Source organism: Nicotiana tabacum, chromosome 5, assembly GCF_000715075.1.
Source record: "Nicotiana tabacum cultivar K326 chromosome 5, ASM71507v2, whole genome shotgun sequence".
NCBI classification, from domain to species: Eukaryota; Viridiplantae; Streptophyta; class Magnoliopsida; order Solanales; family Solanaceae; genus Nicotiana; species Nicotiana tabacum.
The window spans coordinates 109,099,648-109,126,049 of NC_134084.1; the positions used below are offsets into that span (position 1 = coordinate 109,099,648).

Sequence of the window (26,402 nt, forward strand, 5' to 3'; positions counted from 1 at the left end):
AGACTCCAGCAGCTCAACCAGTTAGAGCAGTTTAGCCGGGTGTGGTAGCTCAATTCGGTGATGGAGCAGCTATGTCTACTGATGCCTTGTGGAGATTGAATATGTTTACCAAGCTCTTCACTACCACTTTCAGCGGTGCATCTTCTGAGGATCCCCACGATTATTTGGACAGTTGTCATGAGGTTCTCAGGAACATAGGGATAGTGGAGACCAATGGAGTCAACTTTGCTGCTTTTCACTTATCTGGATCCGGCAAGACTTGATGGAGAGATTATTGTTTGGCTAGACCAGTTGGGTCACCAGCTTTGACTTGGGATCAGTTTTCTCTAGCAGGGTTCTATGGCTGTTACTCAGTACGAGACCAAATTTATTGACTTGGCCCGTCATGCTCTTTTTATACTTCCTACTGAGAGAGATAGATAGTGATGGGGTTCATTGTGGGACTCATTTAGCCTATTCGATTGCAGATGGCTAAGGAGACGGGGAGTGAGATTTCATTTCAGGATACAGCTAGGAGAGTTGAGATGGTTCTATCATGGGGGGGGGGGGGGGGTGGTCAGGGGCCAGACAAGAGACCTCGTCATTCTGGTAGGTTCAGTGGTGCCTCGTTTGGAGGAAGGTATTATTTTGGTAGGGGCCATCATCCCAGGCCATTTCATTCAGCACTTCAGGCTTTTCACGGTGCCCTAGGTAGTCGTGGTTCTCACATGCAATATTCTGATCAGCAGTCCTATAGTGCATCACCAGCTCCTATCAGTGCACCTCCGCTTCAAAGTTTTCAGGGTCGTTAGCCCCATCAGCTGAGGGCTTGTTTTACTTGTGGTGACACGAGGCATATCGCTAGATTTTGCCCTCGAGCACCAAGTAGTTCTTAGCACCAGGGTTCCCGTGCCATGGTTCAGGCACCGAGTGTTCCACCACCCGCTCAGCCAGCTATAGGTGGAGGTAGGGGTACTAGAGGTGTAGATAGAGGTATTAGAGGTGGAGGCTAGCTAGCAGGAGGTTGTTTCAGAGATGTAGTTCATAGTGGTGGGGCCTAGCCCCGATGTTATGCTCTTCCAGCTAGTCCTGAGGCTGAGGCTTCCGATGCAGTTATCACAGGTACTGTTCTGGTTTGTAGTAGAGATGCTTCAGTTCTATTTGATCTAGGGTCTATATACTTCTATGTGTCATCTTATTTTGCATCGTATCTGGTCATGCCTAGTGATTCTTTGAGTGCTCCTGTATATGTGTCTACATCGTGGGTGATTCTATTGTGGTAGATCGTGTCCATCATTCATGTATAGTTGTGATTAGGGGTCTTGAGACTCGAGTAGATTTGTTACTTTTGGACATAGTTGATTTTGATGTCATATTGGGGATGAACTGGTTATCACCTTACCACGCTATCTTGGACTGTCATGCCAAGACTGTGACCTTAGCCTTGCCAAGGTTGCCTCGTTTAGAGTGGAGATGGACTCCTGGTCATTCTACTCGTAGGGTTATCTCATATATGAAGGCTCGGCGTATGGCCGAGAAGGGGTGTTTGGCTTATTTGGCATATGTTCGTGATTGTAGTGCTGAGGTTCCTTCTATTGATTCTGTGCCTGTAGTTCGTGAATTTCCTGAGGTATTTCCTTCAGACCTACCGGGTATGCCACCCGATAAGGATATTGACTTATGCATTGATTTGGCTCCGGGCACTCATCCCATTTCTATTCCGTCGTATCGTATGGCCCCGCCTAAGTTGAAAGAATTGAAGGAGCAGTTGCAAGACTTGCTTGATAAAGGCTTTATTAGACCTAGTGTCTTTCCTTGGGGTGCGCTAGTGTTGTTTGTTAAGAAGAAGGATGGATCGATGAGGATGTGTATAGATTACTAGCAGTTGAACAAGGTTACAATCAAGAATAAGTATCCATTGCCGAGGATTGATGATTTGTTTGATCAGCTTCAGGGTGCCAAGGTATTTTGAAGATTGACTTGAGATCTAGCTACCATCAGTTGAGGATTCGGGCATCTGATGTCCCTAAGACAGCTTCCGCACTCGATAAGGGCGTTATGAGTTCTTGGTGATGTTATTTGGGTTGACAAATGCCCCAGCAGCTTTTATGGATTTGATGAACTGAGTGTTCAAGCCTTACTTGGATTTGTTCGTGATAGTCTTAATTGATGATATTTTGATCTATTCCCGCAGCCGGGAGGAGCATGAGCAGCATCTGAGGGTGGTTTTTCAAACTTTGAGAGATAGTCAGTTGTATGCTAAGTTTTCGAAGTGTGAGTTCTGGTTGAGTTTGGTTGCATTCTTGGGTCATGTTGTATCAGCAGAGGGTATTCAGGTAGATCTGAATAAGATAAAGGCAGTCAAGAACTGTCCTAGACTTGCATCAGCTATATAGATCCAGAGTTTCTTGGGTTTGGCAGGCTATTACCGTCGGCTTGTGGAGGGGTTTTCATCTATTGCAGCCCCGATGACCAGGTTGACCCAGAAGGGTGCCCAGTTCAGGTGGTCGGACGAGTGTGAGGTGAGCTTTCAGAAGCTTAAGACAACTTTGACTATGGTTCCAGTGTTGGTTTTGCCCACAGGTTCAGGGCCATATACAGTTTATTGTGATGCATCTCGTATTGGACTTGGTGCGGTGTTGATGTAGGATGGCAAGGTCATTGCTTATGCTTCACGGTAGTTGAAGATTCATGATAAGAATTATCCACTTCATGATTTGGAGTTAGCAGCCATTGTTCACACATTGAAAATTTGGAGGCATTATCTGTATGGCGTGTCATGTGAGGTGTTCACGGATCACAAGAGTTTGCAATACTTGTTCAAGTTGAAAGAGCTAAATTTGAGGCAGAGAAGGTGGTTGGAGCTATTGAAAGACTATGATATCACCATCTTATACAACCCAGGAAAGGCCAATGTAGTGGTTGATGCTTTGAGTAGAAAGTCATCCAGTATGGGTAGTCTTGCATATATTCCGATCGGTAAGAGACCGCTTGCTTCAGGCTTTGGCCAATCAGTTCGTGAGGTTGGATGTTTCTGAGCCCAGCCGTATATTAGCTTGCACAATCACTCAATCTTCTTTATTAGAGCATATCCGAGATCGAAAGTATGATGATCCTCATTTGTGTATCCTTAGGGACACGGTGCAACACGGTGGTGCCAAGTAGGTTACATTAGGAGATCATGGAGTTTTGAGGCTGCAGAGTCGAGTTTGTGTGCCTAATGTGGATGGACTCCAAGAGTTGATTTTAGAGGAGGCCTATAGTTCCTGGTACTCTGTTCATCTAGGCCGCTAAGATGTATTAGGATTTGCGGCAACATTATTGGTGAAGGAGGATGAAGAAGGATATTGTTGCATATGTGGCAAGGTGTTTGAATTGTCAGCATTTAAAGTACGAGCATCAGAGACCTGGTGGTTTGTTCCAGAAGATCGATATTCCTGAGTGGAAGTAGGAGCGTATCACTATTGACTTCGTTGTTGGACTCCCATAGACTCAGAGGAATTTCGATGCAGTGTGGGTTATTGTTTATAGGATGAGCAAGTCAGCACATTTTATTCCTGTGGCAGTCTCCTACTCTTCCGAGAGGTTAGTTGAGATCTATATCTGGGAGATTGTTCGTCTTCATGGTGTGCCCGTGTCTATCATTTCGGACCGAGGTACGTAGTTTACCTCACATTTCTGGAGAGTAGTCCAGCATGAGTTGGGCACATGGGTTGAGTTGAGCACATCATTTCATCCTCAAATGGAAGGGCAGTCCGAGCGTACTATTCATATTTTGGAGGATATGCTCCGAGCTTGTGTCATTGACTTTGGAGGCTCGTGGGATTAGTTCTTGCCTTTAACGGAGTTTGCCTACAACAACAGTTACCAGTCGAGCATCCAGATGGCTCCTTATGAAGCTTTATATGGTAGGCAGTGTCGGTCGCCAGTTGGATGGTTTGAGCCGGGAGAGGCTCGGTTGTTGGGTACGGATCTAGTATAGGATGCCTTGTACAAGGTAAGGATTATTCAAGATAGGCTTCGTACAGCTTAGTCCAGGCCAAAGAGTTATGCCGACCGTAAGGTTCGTGATGTGGCATTCATGGTCGGCGAGCGGGTATTGCTTTGGGTGTCGCCTATGAAGGGCGTGATGAGATTTGGGAAGAGGGGCAAGCTTAGCCCTAGGTTCATTGGTCCTTTTCAGATTCTTGATCGAGTGGGAGAAGTGGCTTACAAACTTGCGTTGCCGCCGAGCTTATCAGCCGTGCATCTAGTGCTTCATGTGTCCATGCTTCGGAATTATCACGGCGATCCATCCCACGTGTTAGACTTCAGCACTGTCCAGTTGGACAAGGACTTGTCCTATGAGGAGGAGCCGATAGCTATTCAAGACCGGTAGGTTCGTTAGTTGAGATCGAAGAGTTACCCTTCTGTTCGTGTTCAGTGGAGAGGTCAGCCTGTTGAGGCAGCAACCTGGGAGTCCGAGTCCGATATGCGGAGCCGATATCCCCATCTTTTCTCCGACACATTCCTTCTTATGTCTGTTCGAGGACGAACGGTTGTTTTAGAGGTGGAGAATGTGATGACCTTGGGTCATCACTTGTTTTACAAGTAAATTCTGTGTCCCGAGGCCTTAAAACCTCTTTTTTGTCTTACCTCAATTTGCGTGCGCAGTCTAGGCGTGCATCCGGAAAGCCATTATGTGAAAATCTGTGATAATGATAAATTTTGCTTTTAAAATAAATTTAAGTTGACTTTGGTCAACATTTTGGGTAAACGGACCCGGACCCGTGATTCGACGGTCCCGGAGGGTCCGTAGCAAAATATGGGACTTGAGCGTATGCCCGAAATTGAATTTCGAGATCCCAAGCCCGAGAAATGAATTTTTAAAGAAAATTATTTTCTGGAATATATAAGAGTTTTTGGAAATGAAAGATGTTTGAAATTGATGGTATTGGGCATGTATTTTAGTTCCGGAGCATGGTACAAGTTTGAAATAATAATTAGGTTGAATCTGTAAAATTTGGTAAAGATCGGAATTGGTTTGGTATAAAACGGACTTATAGTTGAGAAATTGGAAATTTTGGTGTTCTTGAATGATTTCATGAATTTGGGGTTTAATTCATAGTTGTTGATGTTATTTTGATGATTTCATTGTACGAGCAAGTCTGCATGATGTTTTTATTTTGGTGTGCATGTTTGGTTTGGAGCCCCGGGGCTCGGGTGAGTTTTGGATAGGCCACAGAGTGGAATAGAACTTAGGAAGTTGCAGGTTTTCAGCTGGTATGTGTTGCAGGCCCTGATCTCGCAATTGCGGGTCCAGGTGTCGCAATTGCGAGCCTATCAGGATTGGGAATTGCGAGGGACACTTCGCAATTGTGAAGTATGCCCTAGTCAGCCTTCTCGCAATTGCGAGCAATTCTTCGCAAATGCGAATAACCCAGATATCCCCAGTTGTCGCAAATGCAACATCCCTTTCGCAAATGCGAGTTCGCAATTGCGAACATCGGATCGCAAATGCGAAGATAGCAGGTTCCTTTAGGGTTCGCAATTGCGATATCTACAACCTGCTAAATCATAACTTAGACGCATTTTTCTGCATTTTTCAAACCTTTTCAAGACCTAAACACCTTTGGGCAATTTTTCAAAGACAACTACTCTTCCAAATCGGTTGTAAGTCATTTCTAACTCGTTTTCATTAATCTTTAACATCTTTTCACATGATTTCAACTCAAAATCATGGGTTTTCATGGGGAAAATTGGGTGTTTTGGATAGAACTTAGGTTTTTCAAAATTTGGGGATTTGGACCTCGATTTGAGGTCCGATTTCAAAACAAATTATATATTTGGGTTTGTGGGTGAATGGGTAATCGGGTTTTGGTTCGAACCTCGGGTTTTGGCCATGTGGGCCGGGGGTCAATTTTTTGACTTTTTGGGGAAATCATTGGAAAACTTATTTTCATGTATTAGAATTGATTCATTTAGCATTTATTGATATAGTTAAGTAATTTGTGGCTAGATACAAGCGAATTGGTAGTGGAAACAAGAGGTAAAGCGGTAGTTGAGGCTTGAATTTTGTTCGTGGCATCGAGATAAGTGTTTGGTCTAACCTTAGCTTGAGGGATTAGGAGTTGTGCCTTATTTGCTATGTGTTAATTGTGGAGTACGACATATAGGCATGGTGATAAGTATCTATACGTCGGTGTCAAGCATGCTCGTGAGTCTTATATTGTAATTGTTGTGACTCCGTTGTGATTTGTTCATGCTTAATATGTTGATTATCATTGTTGGTTCCCTTTCCAGGATGTTATTGTTTATGATATTGTCTCCCTTGCCGGGATGTTATTGTTATGATATTGTCTCCCTTGCCGGGATGTTATTGTTTACGATATTGTCTCCCTTACCGGTATGTTGTTGTTATACTCTTTTTCCCTTGCCGAGATTCTTTTATGATTGATGTTGATTTGTAAATGGGATCGGGTTGCACGTCTGCAACAAGATATATGAAATGGGAGCTGGTGGCACACCGCCATGGTGATATTTGAAATGGGATCGGGTTGCACGCCTGCAACAAGATATATGAAATGGGATTGGGTTGCAAGCCTGCAATAAGGTATATGAAATGGGAGCGGGTGGCACGCCGCCATGATGATATTTGAAATGGGATCGGGTTGCACGCCTGCAACAAGATATATGAAATGGGATCGGGTTGCATGCCTGCAACAAGAAATAAATGAAATGAATACTTGTTTGTTCCTCTTATTCTTGTTGGCAATTGAATTTTGGATTCTTTACATTCCTCTTTCGGTATTCTGTTGTTATCTGATACTCCCCGCAGCATACTTTTCCCCTCCCATCTTTAACTGTAAATATCTGCTTTTATTTTTCCGTTGTATATGATTTAACTACACAGGTTTATTTGGTAGTCTGGTCCTAGCCTCATCACTACTTTGCCGAGGTTAGGCTAGGCACTTACCAGCATATATGGTCGGTTGTGCTGATACTAAACTCTGCACTGTGTGCAGATCCCGGAGCCGTAGCTTTTGGACCGCAGTAAGGGTGTTGTCTTTAGTCTATTCAGGCAACCCAAAGTAGTCCTGCAGGCGTCCGCATGCCTTGGCGTCTTCTTTTATATTTCTATACTGTTTCTTCTATGTATTTCTGAAAAAGCTTGTATTTATCTTTTAGACCTCTGTTTGTAGTATTCGTAGATAGTCCGTGACTTGTGACATTCTGGGTAGTGTTGTATATCGGATTCATGTAGCAATGTTTGGTTAAACTATTAAGTTCGTCTTTCGCATTTCTAGTTATTTAATTTATTCCGATATTTGATCATCTATTGTGTTTAACTGTTGAAAAAGGCTTAATAAAATGGGTAATGAATTTATAACACTCGGCTTGCCTATCTTCCACGAGTAGGTGCCATCACAACTCCCAGGGTGGGAAATCTGGGTCATGACATATCATTCCCCTCCTCTTGAAAAGAATTCGTCCTCGAATTTGAACCTACATCAAACAAGGATAAGTCCGCAATATTGAAAGTAGCACTTACTTGAAACTTACCTGGAAGGTCCAATTTGTAAGCATTATCTCCAATCCTTTCAAATACTTTAAATGGCCCATCTCCTCTAGGGTTTAATTTTGTCTTCCTTTTTTAAGGAAATCTCTCCTTTCTCATATGAACCCAAACCAAATCACCCAGCTCGAAGATAACTGGTTTTCGACCTTTATTTCTTCGTAAAGCTATTTGCTCATTCCTTCTTTCAATTGCAAGTCTCGTATGCTCATGAATAGTCTTCATCAAATTAGCTTTCTTTTTTCCCATCAAGACTAACCATCTCTTTAGTAGGCAAAGGCAATAAGTCAAGGGGTGTAAGGGGGTTAAAGCCATAAAACTTCAAAAGGAGAATAACCAGTAGATGAATGAATAGTTCGATTGTAAGCAAATTCTACCATAGGCAAGTGATCCTTCCAAGAAGTTAATTTTCCTTTTAGAATAGCCCTTAATATATTTTCTAAGGTTCTATTTACTACCTCAGTTTGTTCATCAGTTTGTGGATAACATGAAGTAGAAAAAACCAATCTTGTTCCCAATTTTCCACAAAGCACATGCCAAAAGTGGCTGAGAAACTTAGCATCCCTATCGCTAACAATAGTTCGAGGTATACCATGCAATTTAACAACTTCTCTAGCAAATAAATCAGCAACATGAGAAGCATCATTAGTCTTTAAACAAGGAATAAAACGAGCTATTTTTTAGAACCTATCTACCACAACAAAGATGCTATCCTTACCATACCTTGTTCTAGGCAGTCCTAACACAAAGTCCATAGAAATATCAATCCAAGGTGAAATAGGCACAGGTAATGGTGTGTATAAACCATGTGGCAATACTTTAGATTTAGCTTGTTTGCATTGAAGGCATTAAGCACAAAATCTTTCTACATTTTTTCTCATATTAGGCTAAAAGAAATTTTTAGCAAGGATGTCAAGTGTTTTAGGTACACCAAAGTATCCCATAAGCCCCCCACAATGTGCTTCCCTCACAAAAACTTCTCGCAAAGAACAATTAGGGACACAAAGCTTATTCTCTTTAAAAAGAAACTCATCTTTTATATTATACTTCTCAAAAGACCCATTTAAACATGCCGAAAATGCTACATCAAAATCAAAATCATCAACATATAAATCCTTAATATGATCAAATCCCATCAATTTAGAAGTAAGAGTAGAAACAAGAGCATACCTTCTTGCAAGCGCATCAACAACTATATTGTCTTTACCTTACTTGTATCTAATCACATAAGGAAATGTCTCAATGAATTCAATTCATTTGGCATGTCTTCTACTCAATTTACCTTGGCTTTTTAAAGTATCTTAAAAACTAATGGTCAATTTTTATCACAAATTCTTTTGGCCACAAATAATGCTGTCATATAGCAAGAGCCTTTACCTTGCATACAATTCTTTATCATAAGCAGAATAATTCAATGTATCCCCATTCAACTTCTCACTAAAATAAGCTATTGGTTTATAATCTTGCATTAAAACAGCCCCAATACCTCTACCAGATGCATCACATTCAATTTCAAAAGACTTATTAAAATCAGGTGATTATAACAAAGGAGCAGAACACAATTTATCCTTCAAAATATTACGTATGCTCTTGTTCTTTTCCCCAATTAAAGACCTTATCCTTCTTAATGACTTCAGTTAAAGGTGCAGCAATTGAACTAAAATCTCTAATAAATCTCCTATAAAAGCTAGCAAGTCTATGAAAACTTCTAACTTCAGTAATGCTATTAGGTGTAGGCCAATCTTTAATCGCTTTGATTTTATCTTCATCTACTTCAACACCTCTAGAACTCACAACAAAACCCAAAAAAACTACCTTATCTACACAAAAAGTACACTTGGATAGATTTGCATACAATTGTTGCTCCCTAAGCACATTACAAACTTGTTTCAAATGTTCGACATGCTCTTCTAAAGATTTAGAAAAGACCAAAATATCATCAAAATAAACGACTACAAATATTTCATGAAAATCCTTAAAGATATGGTTCATTAACCTCATCAATGTACTAGGTGCATTAGTTAACCCGAACGTCATCACTAACTAATCCATATTTAGTTTTAAAGGCAGTTTTCCACTCATCTCCAGGATTCATTCTAATTTGGTGATATCCACTCTTCAAATCAATATCAGAGAATATTTGAGACCCATGCAATTGGTCAAGCATATCATCTAAACGAGGAATAGGATGACGATACTTTACCGTTATTTTATTGATGGCATGGCAGTCCACGCACATCCTCCAAGTGTCATCCTTCTTTGGCACCAAAAGCACGGGCACAGAACAGGGATTCATGCTTTCTCTTACAAATCCCTTATTAAGCAGCTCCTCTATTTGTCCTTGCAATTCTTTTGTTTCTTCGGGATTGCTCCTATAAGCAGGCCTATTAGGAATTTGTGATCCTAGAACAAAATCAATTTGATGCTCTATTCCTCCTAAAGGTGGTAAACCTTTAGGAAGATCCCCAGGAAAAACATCTTCAAAATCCTGCAAAAGTTTAGAAATAACACTAGGCAAAGAGGATGTTAGTAAATCATTATTAAGCAGAACTTCCTTATAAGTGAGCAAGATAATAGGCAGCCCCTCTTTTTTTTGCAATTAAACACTCTTTGGCTTTTGCAAGGCTCACTTTTTTTAGCCTCTTTCCTCTCATCAATGCTTTCTTTTTTTTCACTCTTCCCCACCTTTTCCTTTCTCTCATTGCTGCCCTCTCTCTCCTCACACCACACTTCATATTTTCCCTCTTTTTCTTTCCCTTTAGTCTCTCGTTTTGATCCCTCCCCATGTTTCCCCATTGATTCTTTAATCTTTTTTTGATCTCCATACACTTGGGAAGGAGTTAAAGGCGCAATAATGTACTTCTTGCCATTATGCTCAAGAGAGTATCTATTTTTCCTCCCATCATGAAAAGCACCCCTATCATACTGCCACGGGCGCCCCAACAAGATGTGACAAGCTTGCATGAGTACTATATCACATAGAACTTCGTCAACGTACCTTCTAATCTTAAAGGAGACCATGAATTGTTTATTCACCTTGACCTTTCCACTATCATTGAACCATTGCAACCTATAAGGTCTAGGGTACTTCGTCCATTCCAACCATAACCTTTCCACCAAATATGCACTCACAACATTAGCACAACTCCCATTATCAATTATCATAGAACAAATTTTATCTTTAATCCCACACCGGGTATGGAATATGTTTTCCCTTTGTTCTTCGTTAGAGTGACCCAAATTAATATGCATAAGCCTCCTAACCACAAAATACCCACTATCAATGTACTCCATCTCTTCTCCTTCTTCATTCTCTATAAAGTTTTATTCTTGTTCTTTACTTGGTTCACTTTTTTCACTCTCATATCCCCCATCCTCTTTGATTAGAATGTTTCTTCTACTTGGGCATTCATAAACCTTATGCCCTCTCCCTCGACACTTGAGACATTGAATAAAAGAAGTACAACTTAAAGTTTTAGGCATAAAAGTCTTACCCCCATCCTTGGATTCCAATTTGCTCCTTCCCTTGTCTTCATGTAATTTAAGAGTAGGTGTCTCCTCGGATTTCGTCCATTACTTTTTGGAATAGTAGTTGGCCGAATTCTCCATGAGCTAGATTGATGTCTCCTTTTGTTTTGTCTTTCTGCCTTTACAACTAATTCAACTAACTCATCTAAAGTTACATATTGTTGTAATTCGACTACATCAGCTATTTCCTTATTTAAACCATTTAAAAACCTAGCCGTTGTAGCCTTCTCTTCCTCCATATAATTATCTTGGATCATAGCCATATCCATACCTTTAAAGTACTCATCTACAGACAAGGACCCGTGCCTCAACATTTGAAGACATTGTTGTAGATCTCTTTGAAAGTGTGATGGCACAAATCTCTTCCTCATTACCCTCTTTATCTCAGCCCACGTAGCAACAAGTGCTTGTCCTTCTTGCAATCTGTCCCTATGTGACGACCCGACCAGTCGTCTCATGAGTTGCCGCTCAGTTTTCCCCATTTCTACTTCTTATTACTTTGTCTATCGGTTGTATATGTGATCGGGCTGGTCGTCTCGGGTTTGGAAATGATTTGGTAAGGTTTGAGACACTTAGTCTCTTTTGAGGAAGCTTACGTTGGAAAAGTGAACTGGATGTTGACTTATGTGTTAGAGGACTCGAATGTGAGTTCGGATAGTTTCGAGAGGTGATTTGGGACTTAGGAGCGTGATCGAAATAAGTTTTGGAGGTCCGGAGTAGATTTAGGCTTGAATTGGCGAAATTGGATTTTTGGCGATTTTTGTTGATAGGTAAGATTTTGATATAGGGGTCGGAATGTAATTCCAAGAGTTGAAGTAGTTATGTTGTGTCATTTGGGATGTGTGTGAAAAAATTTAGGTCATTCGGACGTGGTTTGGTTGGGTTTTTGATCAAAAGCGTAATTTAGAAGATTTTGGAATTCTTAGGCTTGAATCCGATGCGAATTTGGTGTTTCGATGTTGCTTTGAGCATTCCGAAGGTTGGAACAAGTTTGAATGAGGTTATGGGATATGTTGGCATGTTTGGTTGAGGTCCCGAGGGCCTTGGGTGAGTTTCGGGTGGTCAATCGGACCATTTCATGTTTTGGAAAAGTGCATAAATTTGCTGCTCAGTGTTGCAGACAAATGACCTTCGCGTTCGCGAGAGGGGAGCCACGATCGCGAAGGGTTAGTTGAGGAGGAAGAGATTTTAGCCTTTGCGTTCGTGAGGAAGGCTCCGTATTCGTGAAGGGTTGGATTATTGTGCATCACGTTCACGAGGGAGGCTCCGCGTTCGTGTAGAGGAAATTGGTTAACTGGGTTTGAGGTCGAGTTGTTCATCGCGTTCGCGAGAGAGGGAGTGCGTTCGCGAAGAGTTGTCTGAGGAACTATCACGTTTGCGATGGGCAGGTCGCGATCGCGAAGAGGACATTTTTGGTCAAAGTCGATTTGTGCTTCACGAACGCGAGGCATTGACCGCGTTCGCGAAGAAGGAAATGAGGCCTGGGCAGAATGTTTAAATAGTCGTCTTGTCCGCGATTTTGGGGTTTATTTCCACCATTTTTGAGAGATTTTGGAGCTTTTTAAAGAGGATTGAAGAGGGGTTGAAGGGGAAACACTTGGAGGTAAGATTCATGGACTTAATACTCGATTCTAATGTGAAATCTACCTAATTAATCATGGAAATTAAGCCTAAAATTAAAGAACTAAGGCTTGAAATTGGAGACCTAGAAATTGAGATTTGAGGGGTTGTCTGTGGTTGGATTTTGATGCTTTTGGTATGAATGAACTCGGGGAGTGATAAGGAATCCATTGATGTGATTTTTACCAGAATCCGAGACGTGAGCCCAGGGGTCAGGTTTTGGTAATTTCGAGATTTATGTTGTAAATTGAATATTTTCGCTTGGACTTCGTTCCCTTAGCATATTTTGACGTCGTGGTTCTGATTTTGGAAAGATTCGACGTAAGTAGAGGCCGATTCGAGGGGCAAAGGCATCGCGGGCTAGAGTTTGGACCGGATTGAGGTGAGTAATGATTGTAAATGATGTCCTGAGGGTATAAAACCCCAGATTGTACATCGTTGTGCTATATTGAGGTGACACACATGCTTGATGACGAGCGTGGGGCCGTGCACTGTTAGGGATTGTGACTTAGTCCGTCCCGAATGACTATTTTACCGCGTATTTGACTGAAATCTATTTGCTATCATCATGTTTTGGGCGGAATGCCATATTTGGGACTCGTGCCAACTATTTGAACCCTTAGGGGATTTTTATTGATAATTCCTCACTGTTTTGACTTTATACTTGAACTTAGTCATGCCATATTCTACTGTTTTTCATAACTTAGCCATGTTTACTCTGCTTTAACACTTAAATGATCTTTTAAATAATATTTTGGGCTGAGAATCATGGTTTACTATTGCCCGAGTGGCTTATGAGGATTTTGACTGAGTAAGGCCGATGGCCTATGTTGTGAGGAAACACCTGATTATGGTTATGAGGCTGAGAGCCTGAGATTTGTACGCCACGAGGTAGCCTGTTGATATGAGGCTGAGAGCATAGTGATGATGCCACAAGATGGCTTGATATTGTGCTTGGGTCATAAGGGCCCCTCCAGGAGTCTGCACACCCCTAGTGAGCGCCCCATTGTGATGTGAGATATAGCCCAAGGGGCTGGTATTGTTCCTGAGATATTGCCCGATGGGCGAATTTGTTGATACTTTGCCCGAGGGGCGATTCTTTATGTGTTTATTTTTCCTAATTGCCTGTCATTTACTTGCTTAATTATTAAAAAGGCATTTTTGATGTTTAAACCGAACTAAAGTGATTTTATGTATCTTCACTGATTCACTGTTTTTACTGGTTTTGACTACTTCATTATAGCCTGCAATGTGCCTTACGTGATTTCATATTCTCAGTCTTTATTTATGATTATTACTCATTGAGTTGGAGTACTCACTTTACTCCCTGCACCCCCTGTGCAGATTCAGGCGTTGCTGATCCTGCTAGCGAGAGTTGAGAGCTCCCGGCTGACTTCGGAGTTCACGAGGTAGCTGCTTGGCGTCCGCACTCTTGTGCTTCTCCCCCTTATCTCATTTCTTTTCCCTTATTAGTGACTTTGTAATAGCTTTGTATACTTTTTAGACTTGTGTTAGAATTGATAGATGCTCATGACTAGTGACACCCCGGTGTCAGGCTGTGTTGGATTTATTTTCCGCAAACTGTACTATTAACTGCTTACTTTGGGATTATTTATTACGTTTTAGAATTAGTGGCGCCATCACGAACGGGTTCGGATTTAGGGCCGTGACACCCTAGAAAGCATTTTCCACCAGATTGTTGCATAGTCAAAAAACTCAACAGCAGCAAGTTTAACCTTTTTACCCTCTGAATAGTTGTGGCAGTCAAAGATGGCTTCCACGTTTCTCTCCCAATCAAGGTACAAGTCTGGATCCCTTGTTCCCTTGAAAGATGGCATCTTCATCTTTATACTACTTATATTATCATCTTCTAGTCTTCCTCTTTGTCCCCTCCTTTCTCTTCCTACCCTATCAAAATCAATACCATTATTAAAATCATCGATAGGGTTTTCTTGATTTACAATGGGAACGGGTACATTTCTCCTAGCTTGGGGTCTAGCATTATTTCCCCTCCTAAGTTCAGCTATTGTAATATTTTGCTCAACAATGATGTCCCTCATGTTGGCCCAAGAACAGGTGAAGTTTTAAAGATTGACAAAAGAGCTCAATCATGGACCAGGTCCATCTTGTGAAGCACAGTCATAATCACCTTTGCATGTGAGATGCACGTGAAGGAGAAGCAATATCTCCTGATTTGATCGAAAAGGTTGCATATTGGATAAGGAGAGAAAAACTCCTTACATGAAGAGAACACAATATAGGAAGAAGATAGTGTTAGAGTTTTAGATCACCTTGAAATCTTCTACGATAGAAGAGTAGCATTTGAATCCTAGTCAATCTCTGATTACTAACCTATTAAATATCAATGTTGTTCTCTTTTACATGTAATGCACATAAGCAGAAGTTAAACTTAAATTGAGAGCAAAAGAGCAAGGCGATTTTGCAAGAAATTTATGTGTGATTTGAGTGTGCAATCCTAAAGCTTCTTGAACGAGATAGAAGAACCAGTTCCATATGTCTATCTTTTATTCTAGTTCAATTGTAGTAGGTGATTTTACATTGTACCTTTCAGCTTTCATAGAAGCAATTGTATAAGGTATTTAGAGTGTTCAAGTTAGAGTTAACTTGAAGTTGTCGCAACAGTTGAGGCTGTGTGCCACAACGAGATTAGAGTTAATCCTTAGGTTTTCAAAGAGTTTTGTAAATGCTGTTTTGGCTCAGTGATTTTAGTGGAAGTTTGGGAAAATCCTACTGAGTAGTAGCTCATGGTTTTTTCACCTTTTGAGCCAAGTGTTTTTCACGAAAAAATCTCTGTGTTCTTTATTTTCTTTATTTATTATTCCGCAAACAGTAGCAGTTGGAACACCTAGAAGAACCAGGTTCTTCTATAGTTCAGTTAAACAAAAATTGGGTACCACACAAATCACCCCCCTCTTGTGTGGTATTGACGTTTAAAACATCAATTGGTATCAGAGCGGGTTATCCTTGAAGAGGTTAACACCTTAGGAAAAGATCAAGATGAGTGCACCACCTGGAAACTAGGAAGGGCAATCCACTGCTAGGCCTCCACTCTTTAATGGTCAGTACTATTCTTGGTGGAAGAACAGGATGAGAGATCATATCATAGGAGAAGACTATGAACTCTGGGGCATAGTCACTGATGGTCCCCTGGCGACTACAAAGAAGAATGCTGAAGGAGTAGACGTGCCAAAGATAAGAGCTGACTGCACTGCTGAAGACTTGAAGAAATAGGAGAAAAGAAATAGGAGAAGAATGCCAAGGCCAAGAAATGGCTTGTGTGTGGACTGGGTCCAGACGAGTACAGTAGGATACAAAGTTGTACCACTGCTAAGGAGATATGGGACACTTTACAAGTGGCTCATGAAGGAACTCCTTAATTAAAGAGATCAAGAGGAACACTGCTATACTCTTAATATAAGAATTTCACTATTAAAGAAGGAGAAACTATCTAGGAGATGTACACAAGGTTCACAACACTAACAAGTGAACTTAAATCTATGGTTGCTGCTTGGGGAGAAACATTAGATGAGGATTCAGAAGATGAAGCTGGAGATGAACAAGCACTTATGGCCATCGGAGAATCAGATGATGAACAAGAGGTAAGTGTCCTTCATCTCAAAGACAAGATTAAATTTCTGTCTAAAGAAAGGTTGTCTAAACTATTGCTGGACTTCATCGATGAGTCTGCGATAATTAACAATAAGAAGGAAGAGTTGTCTAGGGAGTGTGTGATCTTAAAAGCCAAGTGCAAAAATCTAGAATCTCGGGCTAATGAGAGTGACAGTAAAAATACTGAGTTGAAGAACCAGGTTCTTGAACTTGACACCAGTGTCCTAGAACTTAGGTCTGAAAATTTAAAACTAAAATTAGGAACATGTAAGAAGAAAGCTGATCATACACATCTCACCTTAGAAGAAAACCTAGAAAAAATAAAAGATGAGTTGTACAGGAAAGATGAGCAGATAAGAGTCTTAAAAGAAGACCTAAGGAAGGTAAAACATGAACTAGATAGAACTTGCAAACGAAATAAGGCTTCTGATGCACTATCCTGGCTACAAGAATATCACAGTAGCAACAAGAGAGGACTTGGCTATGGGGCACAAGAACCTAAGTGGGACCCCAAAAGCAAGTACCTCACTCTTCCTAAAAATAAAATCTGCACACACTGTGGCAAGACTAGTCATTACAAAAATGAATGTAATGCAAAAGAAAAGGCCAGTCAAAAGAACAAAGCTTTTGTTCAAGAGAAAAATAGGTTGCCTAGGTGGGCTAAAAGGAATTTGATTTACCCTTTTGCCTATAGAAAGGGACCCAAACTAGTTTGGGTTCCTAAGACTAACCCCCTGATTTCTTTTTGCAGGCCCAAGTGAAGGGAAGTAGCCAAATATGGTACATGGATAGTGGCTGCTCAAAATATATGACTGGAAGCAAGAACCAGTTCCTTTCACTTGAGGACTTAAAAGGAGGTAATGTCTCCTTTGGAAATAGGAAGAAATGTGAGATTATTGGGGTTGGAAAGGTAGGTAAGACAAACTCACACTCCATTGAGAATGTCTACTTGATAGATGGCTTGAAATATAGCCTAATCAGTGTATCACAATTGTGTGACAGAGGTAACCTTGTAGCATTTACCTCTACCAAATGCTTTGTGATTAACCTTACCACTGACAAGATTGTTTTGCAGGGAAAAAGAGTTAACAATATTTACATTGTAGATTTTTCCACTCTTTCAAAAAAAGAACTCACTTGCTTAAGTGTGTTGGACAATGATCCCCTCCTGTGGCACAAAAGACTTGGTCATGCAAGTCTGAATCAACTCAACAAATTAGTCTCCAAGGATTTGGTGATAGGGTTACCTAACATCAAGTGCAATGAAGACAAAGTTTGTGAGGCCTATGCAAGGGGGAAGCATGTAAGATCATCCTTTAAAAGCAAGAAAATGGTAAGCACAACCAGGACGTTGGAACTGGTTCATATGGATCTCTGTGGTCCAATGAGAACATTGAGCAGAGGTGGTAAGAAATATGTGATGGTACTTGTTGATGATTATTATAGGTTTACCTGGGTACTATTCTTAACATCTAAGGATGAAGCATTTGACATGTTTGCTGCCTTTGTTAGAAAAACTCAGAAACAACTAGGTAATCAACTTGCATCCATTAGGGCTGATCATGGAACTGAATTTGAAAATGCTAAGTTTGCTGAATTTGTGATGAGCATGGTATAGATCATAGCTTCTCTGCCCTAGGACTCATCAACAAAATGGAGTAGTTGAAAGAAAGAATAGGACTCTTGAAGATATGGGTAGGACTATGCTTCTTTCTAGTAAACTGTCCCATAGCTTCTGGGCAGAGGCTGTAAACACTGCATGTTATATCATAAATAGATGCATGACTAGATCACTTGTAAAGAAGACTCCCTATGAGTTACTTAAAGGGAGAAAATCAAATATATCCCATCTTAGGGCATTTGGATTCAAGTGCTTTGTGCACAATAATGGAAAGGACTCCCTAGGTAAGTTTGATCCCAGAAGTGATGAGGGGGCATTCTTGAGATATTCTTCACATAGAAAAGCATATAAAGTGTTCAATAAAAGAACTTTGTGTGTAGAAGAAAGTGTACATGTAGTGTTTGATGAAACTAACATTCTTTCTAAGAGGCAGGAACATGAAGATGAAGCTATTGGGCTAGTAAAAGATCTGAGTGAAGTCTCAGCTCAAGCTAAAGTGGCACCAAAAGAAGGAACATGTGATGGAACATATTCTTCCATCCAGGGCAACTTGACAGGGGGAACTGATTAAAGAGGAACTGAAGCCAATTCCCTAAAAGAACTTGTTCATGACCCTGTTCCTCAGCAACAAAATATGGGAGAAACATCAAGCAGAAATCAGTTGGTTGTGAAACCTCACAAGTATCAAAGTTCTCATCCCATTGAGAACATAATTACTGATCCATCCTCTGGAGTTAAAACTAGATCACAATTAAAGAATCTGTGTGCTTTTGATGATTTCCTATCTCTTATTGAACCTAAAAATGTTGTTGAGGCTTTGCAGGATGCAGATTGGGTAAATGTAATGCAAGATGAACTCAATCAGTTCGAGAGAAGTCAAGTTTGGCATCTAGTTCCAAGACCCAAGGACAGATCAGTAATTGGCACAAAATGGGTCTTCAAAAACAAGCTTGATGAAGATGGAGCAGTTACAAGAAACAAGGCAAGACTGGTGGTCCAAGGTTACAGCCAAGAGGAGGGTATAGATTATGATGAGGCTTTTGCTCCAGTTGCAAGACTGGAGGAAATAAGACTCCTCATAGCCTTTGCAGCACACATGGAATTCACTCTTCATCAGATGGATGTCAAAAGTGCCTTCCTGAATGGCTACCTAAAAAAAGAAGTGTTTGTTAAACAACCTCCAGGGTTTGAGAGCAGGGAATGTCCTGAACATGTGTACAAATTAGACAAGGCTCTATATGGACTCAAGCAGGCTCCTAGAGCATGGTATGAACAATTGTCCAAATTCTTCCTTGAACATGGCTACAAAAGAGGTAAAATTGACAGTACTCTATTCTTGAGGGAAAAAGGTAAGGATCTTCTTGTATTACAAATATACGTTGATGACATAATATTTAGGGCAACCACTGACAAACTAAGTAAGGATTTTGCCAAATTAATGGGGAGTGAGTTTGAAATGAGTATGATGGGTGAGCTTAACTTTTTCTTCGGCTTACAGATCAAACAAAACCCAAATGGAACCATGATCCATCAGCAAAAATATGCAAAAGAGTTTATCAAAAGGTTTAAAATGGATGATTTAAAGGAAATAGACACCCAAATTGCAACTGCCACTAAATTAGACATAGATGAACCTGGTTCATCTGTTGATCAGAAGTTGTATAGGAGTATGATTGGTTCACTTTTGTATCTTACTGTCAGTAGACCTGACATAGTTTTCAGTGTAGGGCTTTGTGCTCGCTTTTAGGATAATCCAAAGGAATCTCACTTGACTGCTGTCAAGAAGGTCTTTGGTACCCTAAAGGTAGTAATTTCAATCTAGTAGGGTATACTGATGCTGACTATGCAGGTTTCCTTGTGGATAGAAAGAGCACCTCAGGTATGGCTCATTTTCTTGGTTCATGTCTTGTATCATGGGCTACTAAAAAGAAGAATTTAGTGGCCTTATCCACTACTGAGGCTGAATATGTTGTTGCTGCCTCTTGTTGTGCTCAATTGATGTGGATCAAACAACAACTGATAGATTTTGTCATTGAAGGTGGTTGTATTCATATCTTCTGTGATAACACTAGTGCTATAAGTATGACAAAGAACCCTATTCATCATAAGAGGACTAAGCACATAGATGTTAGACACCACTTCTTAAGAGATAACTATGAGAAAGGATTGATCTCCATAGAATTCTGTGCTACTGATAAACAAATCGTTGACATCTTCACTAAAGCTCTAAGTAGAGAAAACTTTGGGAGGAACAGGTTGGAATTAGGTATGATTACGATCACCTAATAGGACCAGCTCAGAATGCACAATGAAAAAAAAACTAAAAAAATTGAATGAAAAAAAAATTATTTTTTTGGCTAAGAAATCTGAACGTGTAAATATCTAGATTAATCTTTACTCAGCTTCATGCTGTAATTAGTATACTCTCGTGACATGTGTTAATATGACTCACTGATCTCTTACACAATTTTCTATATTATGGTAAATTGAGGCATGGTCAAGAGAATTCTAAATGAAGAACCTGGTTCATCAGTATGGGTTCATCTGAAAGCTAAGGTATGTTTTCTATACTCTGCACAATTAGAAATATAAATATTTAAATCATGAGAAGATGTCCTACAATTGTTCAACTCCTTAGAAAATTCTATCTATTAGCTTTGAACCGGTTCCGTCAGCCTTAGAACTCTAAACCACAAATATTGCCTAAAATCTAGGGAAGCCTAACCGTCCATTCAAACCTGAAATTTTAGGTTGATTAGACCTCTAATTGGCTACTACTAAGGCTGTCGTTATACATTAAATGTGTATTTCTTTTTAAATACACATCATTACCTCCTTCCATCTCCATAGTTCTAAACCGTCAAAAATCCTTCTTCACTTCCACTTGCTTTCTTCTCCAAAACTCTAACTCACCAATTCTCCCAAGAAACCAGCGATCATGACAAACCCACAAGACAATCCTGTAACTCCTCCACCACCCACTCCCTCTAATTCATCTACCCCTCCTCCACCTAGTACATCTCCCAAACCCAGGTTGAGAAGGGTGAAAATGCTTGCTCGAAAAACAGTAGCGTCTGGGGCTCTCTCAAAGAAATTAAATGAGAAATTGAAGGCAAGCCAGGTCCAAGACTCTGACTCCAACTCTGATTCTGAGTCATATAAATCCGCTAGTGAGGGGGAAGGACCTGGGTCTTCTAACTCTGAGAAGACTCAAGAATCCCCTTCTAAGGTAAGTTCTTCTTTGACTGAAAATCTAGAAACTAGGTTTCTTCTGGTTGGGCATATCAGGGATGTAGAATTACCTGAGTTACGAAGGAGTGGAGGTAAAACAAATCTGGAAAAGAAAAAGAGAGAGAGGGTGTATGTGGTGAAGAGAGGGAAAATGGGAAAAGAGTGGTTCATCATTCACCCACTGCTGATTTGTCTGTGCAAGCTATCTGTGGGGTTGAACAAGAAAATGTAGATGAGAGTGGCAAGAAGTCAGGGTAAAGTGGATCTGGTGAGGCTGGTGAAGGGTTAGTTAATCTAAGTATACAAGGAGATGAACCTAGTTCATCTACTGAAGAGACCCTAGCAGACCTGTTGAAAAAGGTTGGGGCAAGTTATGATCCAAAGAAACGAAGAACTCCCACACCAAAATCCCCAGTGCTCCTAAACCCTCCAAGAAAAGAAAGGATTTATCCCCAACAACTACTGAAATTTCATTGCCAAAGGGAAGAGCTACAAGAAGTAGGGTGAAGCAGAGTGAGAGTGATCTCTAAAAGGCTCTTGCTGAGAGTAAGAAGAAAAGGATGGCTAAAGGAAAAAGGGAAGGTTTCAGAGTCCTCAGAGGCTGTGGAGGTTGAGGATATGGAACAAGTCCATTAGGAGGAAGTTCAAACAGTGGAGGCTCAGACCCCCAAGCCCAAAAAGCCCAAGACTTCTTCCAAGAAGTCTCCCTCTGTGTCTGAGGATGCTAAACCTTTATTAGCCAAGAGGACAAGGTCTGCAGTGAAAAGTAAACAAGAATTTCTGAAGATGAGTAATGGAGTAGAGAAGAAGAAGAAGAAGAAGAAGAAGAATAAGATGATGAGTCTGATGGTGAATAAGACAAGCTTGCCATGTTTGGCAAAAGAAAGATTTTGAAGGGTAGATTGCTAAAAAACCTGGTGGAACCAGGAATGATGAGACTGGTGGATGCCTTAGCTGCTCAGGGGTGGAAGGACATGGTCCTCAGATGGATGGTAGGCTAGCCAGGAATGAGATCATTGAGTTTATGGCAAATGCAGAGGTTAAGGATGGCAAGGTTAGCAGCCTGGTGAAAGGAGTTCAAGTGTCCTTTGATGCAGAAAAACTAGAAGAGATCCTTGATATACCCTCTGAAGGGTTTGATGCCTATACAAGGCAAAGGTGGCCTTGTCTGGACTCCCTTCCTACTGCCCTTGAAATTACCAGGAGGTTCTGTGACGCTGAAGATGTGAATGAGGTTAGGGCTGTTCAAAAAAGTGAAATGAGGCCACAACATAAGGTCTTGTTTGAATTTGTCAACAAATGCTTATTGCCTAGACAAGAGAGAAGGCATATTGCAAATTATATGGACCTAGTTCTTATGGAGTGTCTGGAAAGTGGAAGGCAAATTAATTGGCCTGCCTTCATCATTAAGCTGCTGGACAGGGTCATCAATGGCTCCAAGTTTCATGCTACCCCCATGGCTTTATTCTGACTACGATTCTGGATAGGTGCAATGTGCCTCTGAAGAAATGGGAAATGGCCTCAAGCAAGGATCACTTTGGCATTAACACTCTGATTGCTTGTGACTATTTAGTCAGTGCCATCCCAAATGAACATGGTTCATCCAAGAAGACTCCTATAAACAGTAAAGTCAAGGCTCTTGTTCAGGAATGTGAAGCCAAGGATGTTGAGATAGCTAGGCTCATGTGGCAGAGGTGGAATCTGAGAGGGATGCTCTCAGAACTGAGCTTACCAAGGAAAAGGAGAAGAATGATGGAATTCTTCATAATATGCTGAATCTTCTCCAAGCCCAAAACCAACCCTCTAGCTCCTCCAAGCCTTAGGAATTCTAGCCTTTGTCTCCTGAATCTATCCAGTACCTTCAGTGACCCGGATTAGGGATTCTATCTTTTTTTACTCATGTTTTAAATGTTTTTTTTGCTCTCTGGTTATGGATTGTGGTAGCAACATATCCTCTATCAATGATATCTACTGTTTTTGCTCTTGTTCAATGTTAATCTTTCCTTGATAGTTTAAATATGTTTGATTGATTACTGATGATTAAACCATGATTGCACTTGCAGTTGCCCCAGTGGCCATGACTACTTATTAAAATCTGGGAATCACACTTTGTATGCAACTTTTCGATGATGCCAAAAGGGGGAAGAGATATTGTGCTTTACACATTCTGAATAAGTGATATTTATAACCTAATTAACCTGGTCCTTGATGATAAGTGAATTTTCTAAACTTTGTATTGATGGTTGAGCTGAGTTCTTACAGGATCCAAGTAAGTAAAAATCACAGAGTTTGTCATCATCAAAAAGGGGGAATTTGTTAGCCCAAGAATAGGTGAAGTTTTGAAGATTGACAAAAGAACTCAGACATGGACCAGGTCCATCTTGTGAAGCACAATTATGATCACCTTTGCATGTGAGATGCACGTGAAGGAGAAGCAATATCTCCTGATCTGATCAAAAAGGTTGCATATTGGATGGAGAGAAAGACTCATTACATGAAGAGAACACAATATAGGAAGAAGATAGTGTTAGAGTTTTAGATCACCTTGAAATCTTCTACGATAGAAGAGTAGCATTTGAATCCTAATCAATCTATGATTACTAACCTATTAAATGTCAGTGTTGTTCTCTTTTACAGGTAATTCACATAAGCAGAAGTTAAACTTAAATTGAGAGCAAAAGAGCAAGGTGATTTTGCAAGCAATTTATGTGTGATTTGAGTGTGCAATCTTGAAGCTACTTGAACGAGATAGTACCAGTTCCATATGTCTATCTTTTATTCTAGTTCAATTGTAGCAAGTGATTTTACATTGTACCTTCCAGCTTTCATAGAAGTAATTGTATTAGGTATTTAGGGTGTTCAAGTTAGAGTTAACTTGAAGTTGTCGCAATAGTTGAAGCTGTGTGCCACAATGGGATTAGAGTTAATCCTTAGGTTTACAAAGAGTTCTGTAAATGCTGTTTTGGCTCAGTAATTTTAGTGGAAGTTTGTGTAAATCCTACTGAGTAGTAGGTCGTAATTTTTTCACCTTTTGAGCCAGGTGTTTTCCACGAATTTTTTTTTGTGTTCTTTATTTTCTTTATTTATTATTCCGCAAACAGTAGTAGTTGGAACACCTAGAAGAACCAGGTTCTTCTATAGTTCAGTTAAAAGAAAATTGGGTACCAGACAAATCACTCCCCTCTTGTGTGGTATTGACGTTTAAAACATCACCTCATCTCTTGGAATTGCAACTTTCAAATTGTTGGTGCATAGCTCGCAAGGTGAGATCATTCCTTCCTTTGATTTCGGCTTCTTGAAGAAGCTTTTGTTCATCATCACTACATGTACGAGACATCCTGAACAAAGCAATATATATCTCTCAATTTGGCTTTTCCCTCTGATGTTCTCACCACTCTTGCCTTTTTCCACTCAATGCAACTCTTGGTCGTTAATCTTTAAATTTATTAATAAACCTTACTAGTCACAACCCTTAGTGATAAGAATATGGAGTTAGAAAAAGAAAGAAAAGTGAATGACCAAACCTAGGAAGAATAGGAATTGGTTAGTAGAAAAAAAAAGGAAAGAATGTTAGGAAACCCAAAACCCACAAGAATAAGGAAAGATGTTTCCTTAATCTTCAAGAACAAGGATCACCTCTTCATGTTTCCTTTCTTGACTTGGAAACCAAATAATACTTGAATTCTAAAAATAATAATGAGCAATAACACTTTTTTTATTGGGGGGATGGGGTTGATTTTCATTTTTTTTGTTCTGGTTTTTGTTGCTCTGATACCATTTGATAACAACACGATAGGGGATTCAAGAATTACTAAAGAAAATCAAGAAACATGCAGAAGCTAAAAGAAAATAATGAAATGAAAAGGACGGAAAATTAAAGATAGATTGAATTCAAGAAAGGGTTTCTTGAATTCAAGAAGTCTATTCTTGAAATTGAATTCTAACAACAACAATTAGCTAACAAAGAACTAATCGCCTTTGGTAGAGAATTAAAAACAAGAGATAGATTGTGAAACCCGACCCTTTAGAATAACAAGAACAACAATAAGCCTAAACTTATCACCTTTCTTGAATACCTAGAAGTGATCTAAGATTTCAAAAGAGTTTAATCTTACCACCTTAAGTTGAGTTTTGAAGGTTGAAGAATAAATTCAAGAGTAGCCACACACAAGAGTGCAAGAAAAATCTCACAATTTTTATTGATAATAGTCTGAATATAAAAGCAAAGAAGATACCCCTTTATATAGGGAATGGGTCACGAAATTCTACTTAAAAAAACAAGGAAATAAAGTCCTAAACTACTTTGGACAACAAGTCCAACTACCATAGGAAAAGGTAAAACTCTAGGAAACAAAAACCAAGTCAATCTTGGAAAGTAATTCCAATAATCTTAGGAAAAGAAAAACAAAACCTTAACTACCTAGGAAAACATCAAATATGTCCTAACAAACTAGGAAACAAAATAAGGGACCTTGACTCCTTTTCCTATGTTTTGGCCGCCCCTCCCTGAGCTGACTTCGGCACCAAGTTGGCTCCTTTGTGAGTTGATTTAGGCGCTAATTTAGGCCCTCCTTGACTGGTGCTTGGACCACAATCTACCTCCTCTTGGACTTGGACTTGGACCATGAAATGAGTATAGCACTTAGCTAAATCCTCTCCATAATTCTTGAGCTCTTTTTCCACCATTAACGCCTTCTTGATAGCTTTGTGAAATGAGTGTAGCACTTAGCTAAATCCTATTTTTCAACTTTCATACAACATTCAAATAGAAAAAAATATATAACTACAACAGAATAAAACTTAAATACAAATTACATACAACTATAATACAACTTTAACACAATTTTGTATGTCATGTATTCTTATTCTTCTTCTTCGAGTTTCAATTTGAATTCAGCCAAAATCAAGTATAATCTTCACCAAACACCCTCAAAATTAAGATATAAACTTCAAATAATATTCTCAATTGTTTGCAACAACACCTACTCCAATCAAATAATATTTTTTGAAAAACAAAATTCGAATTCAAAGTTCCAAATCTTTTTAATGACTGTCAATAGTAGAGAGCTAAATACCTTCAAAATTTATTGACTGGCAATTTCAATTCGAACACCAATTGTGCAACATAAAAGAAAATTGCTAAGTTAAAACTCTATAGTAAAACGATTGAAATCCATTGATGAATTCCATTAAAACTCTATAGAATCTAAAAGGATAAAAAGCAGAGAACATGGAAGG

At 39.9% G+C, this 26,402-nt stretch overlaps 1 protein-coding gene across 1 annotated transcript; it reads right to left on the reverse strand.

Moving 5' to 3' along the window:
• Positions 1-9,551: 9,551 nt before the first annotated feature.
• LOC142180905 (uncharacterized) lies at positions 9,552-10,828 on the reverse strand. Its single transcript, XM_075253008.1, has 2 exons — positions 10,142-10,828; positions 9,552-10,022 (listed from the first exon to the last, which is right to left on the reverse strand). Exons 1-2 carry the CDS (start codon positions 10,826-10,828, stop codon positions 9,552-9,554), a joined length of 1,158 nt encoding a protein of 385 aa, XP_075109109.1.
• Between the last annotated feature and the right edge of the window lie 15,574 nt (positions 10,829-26,402).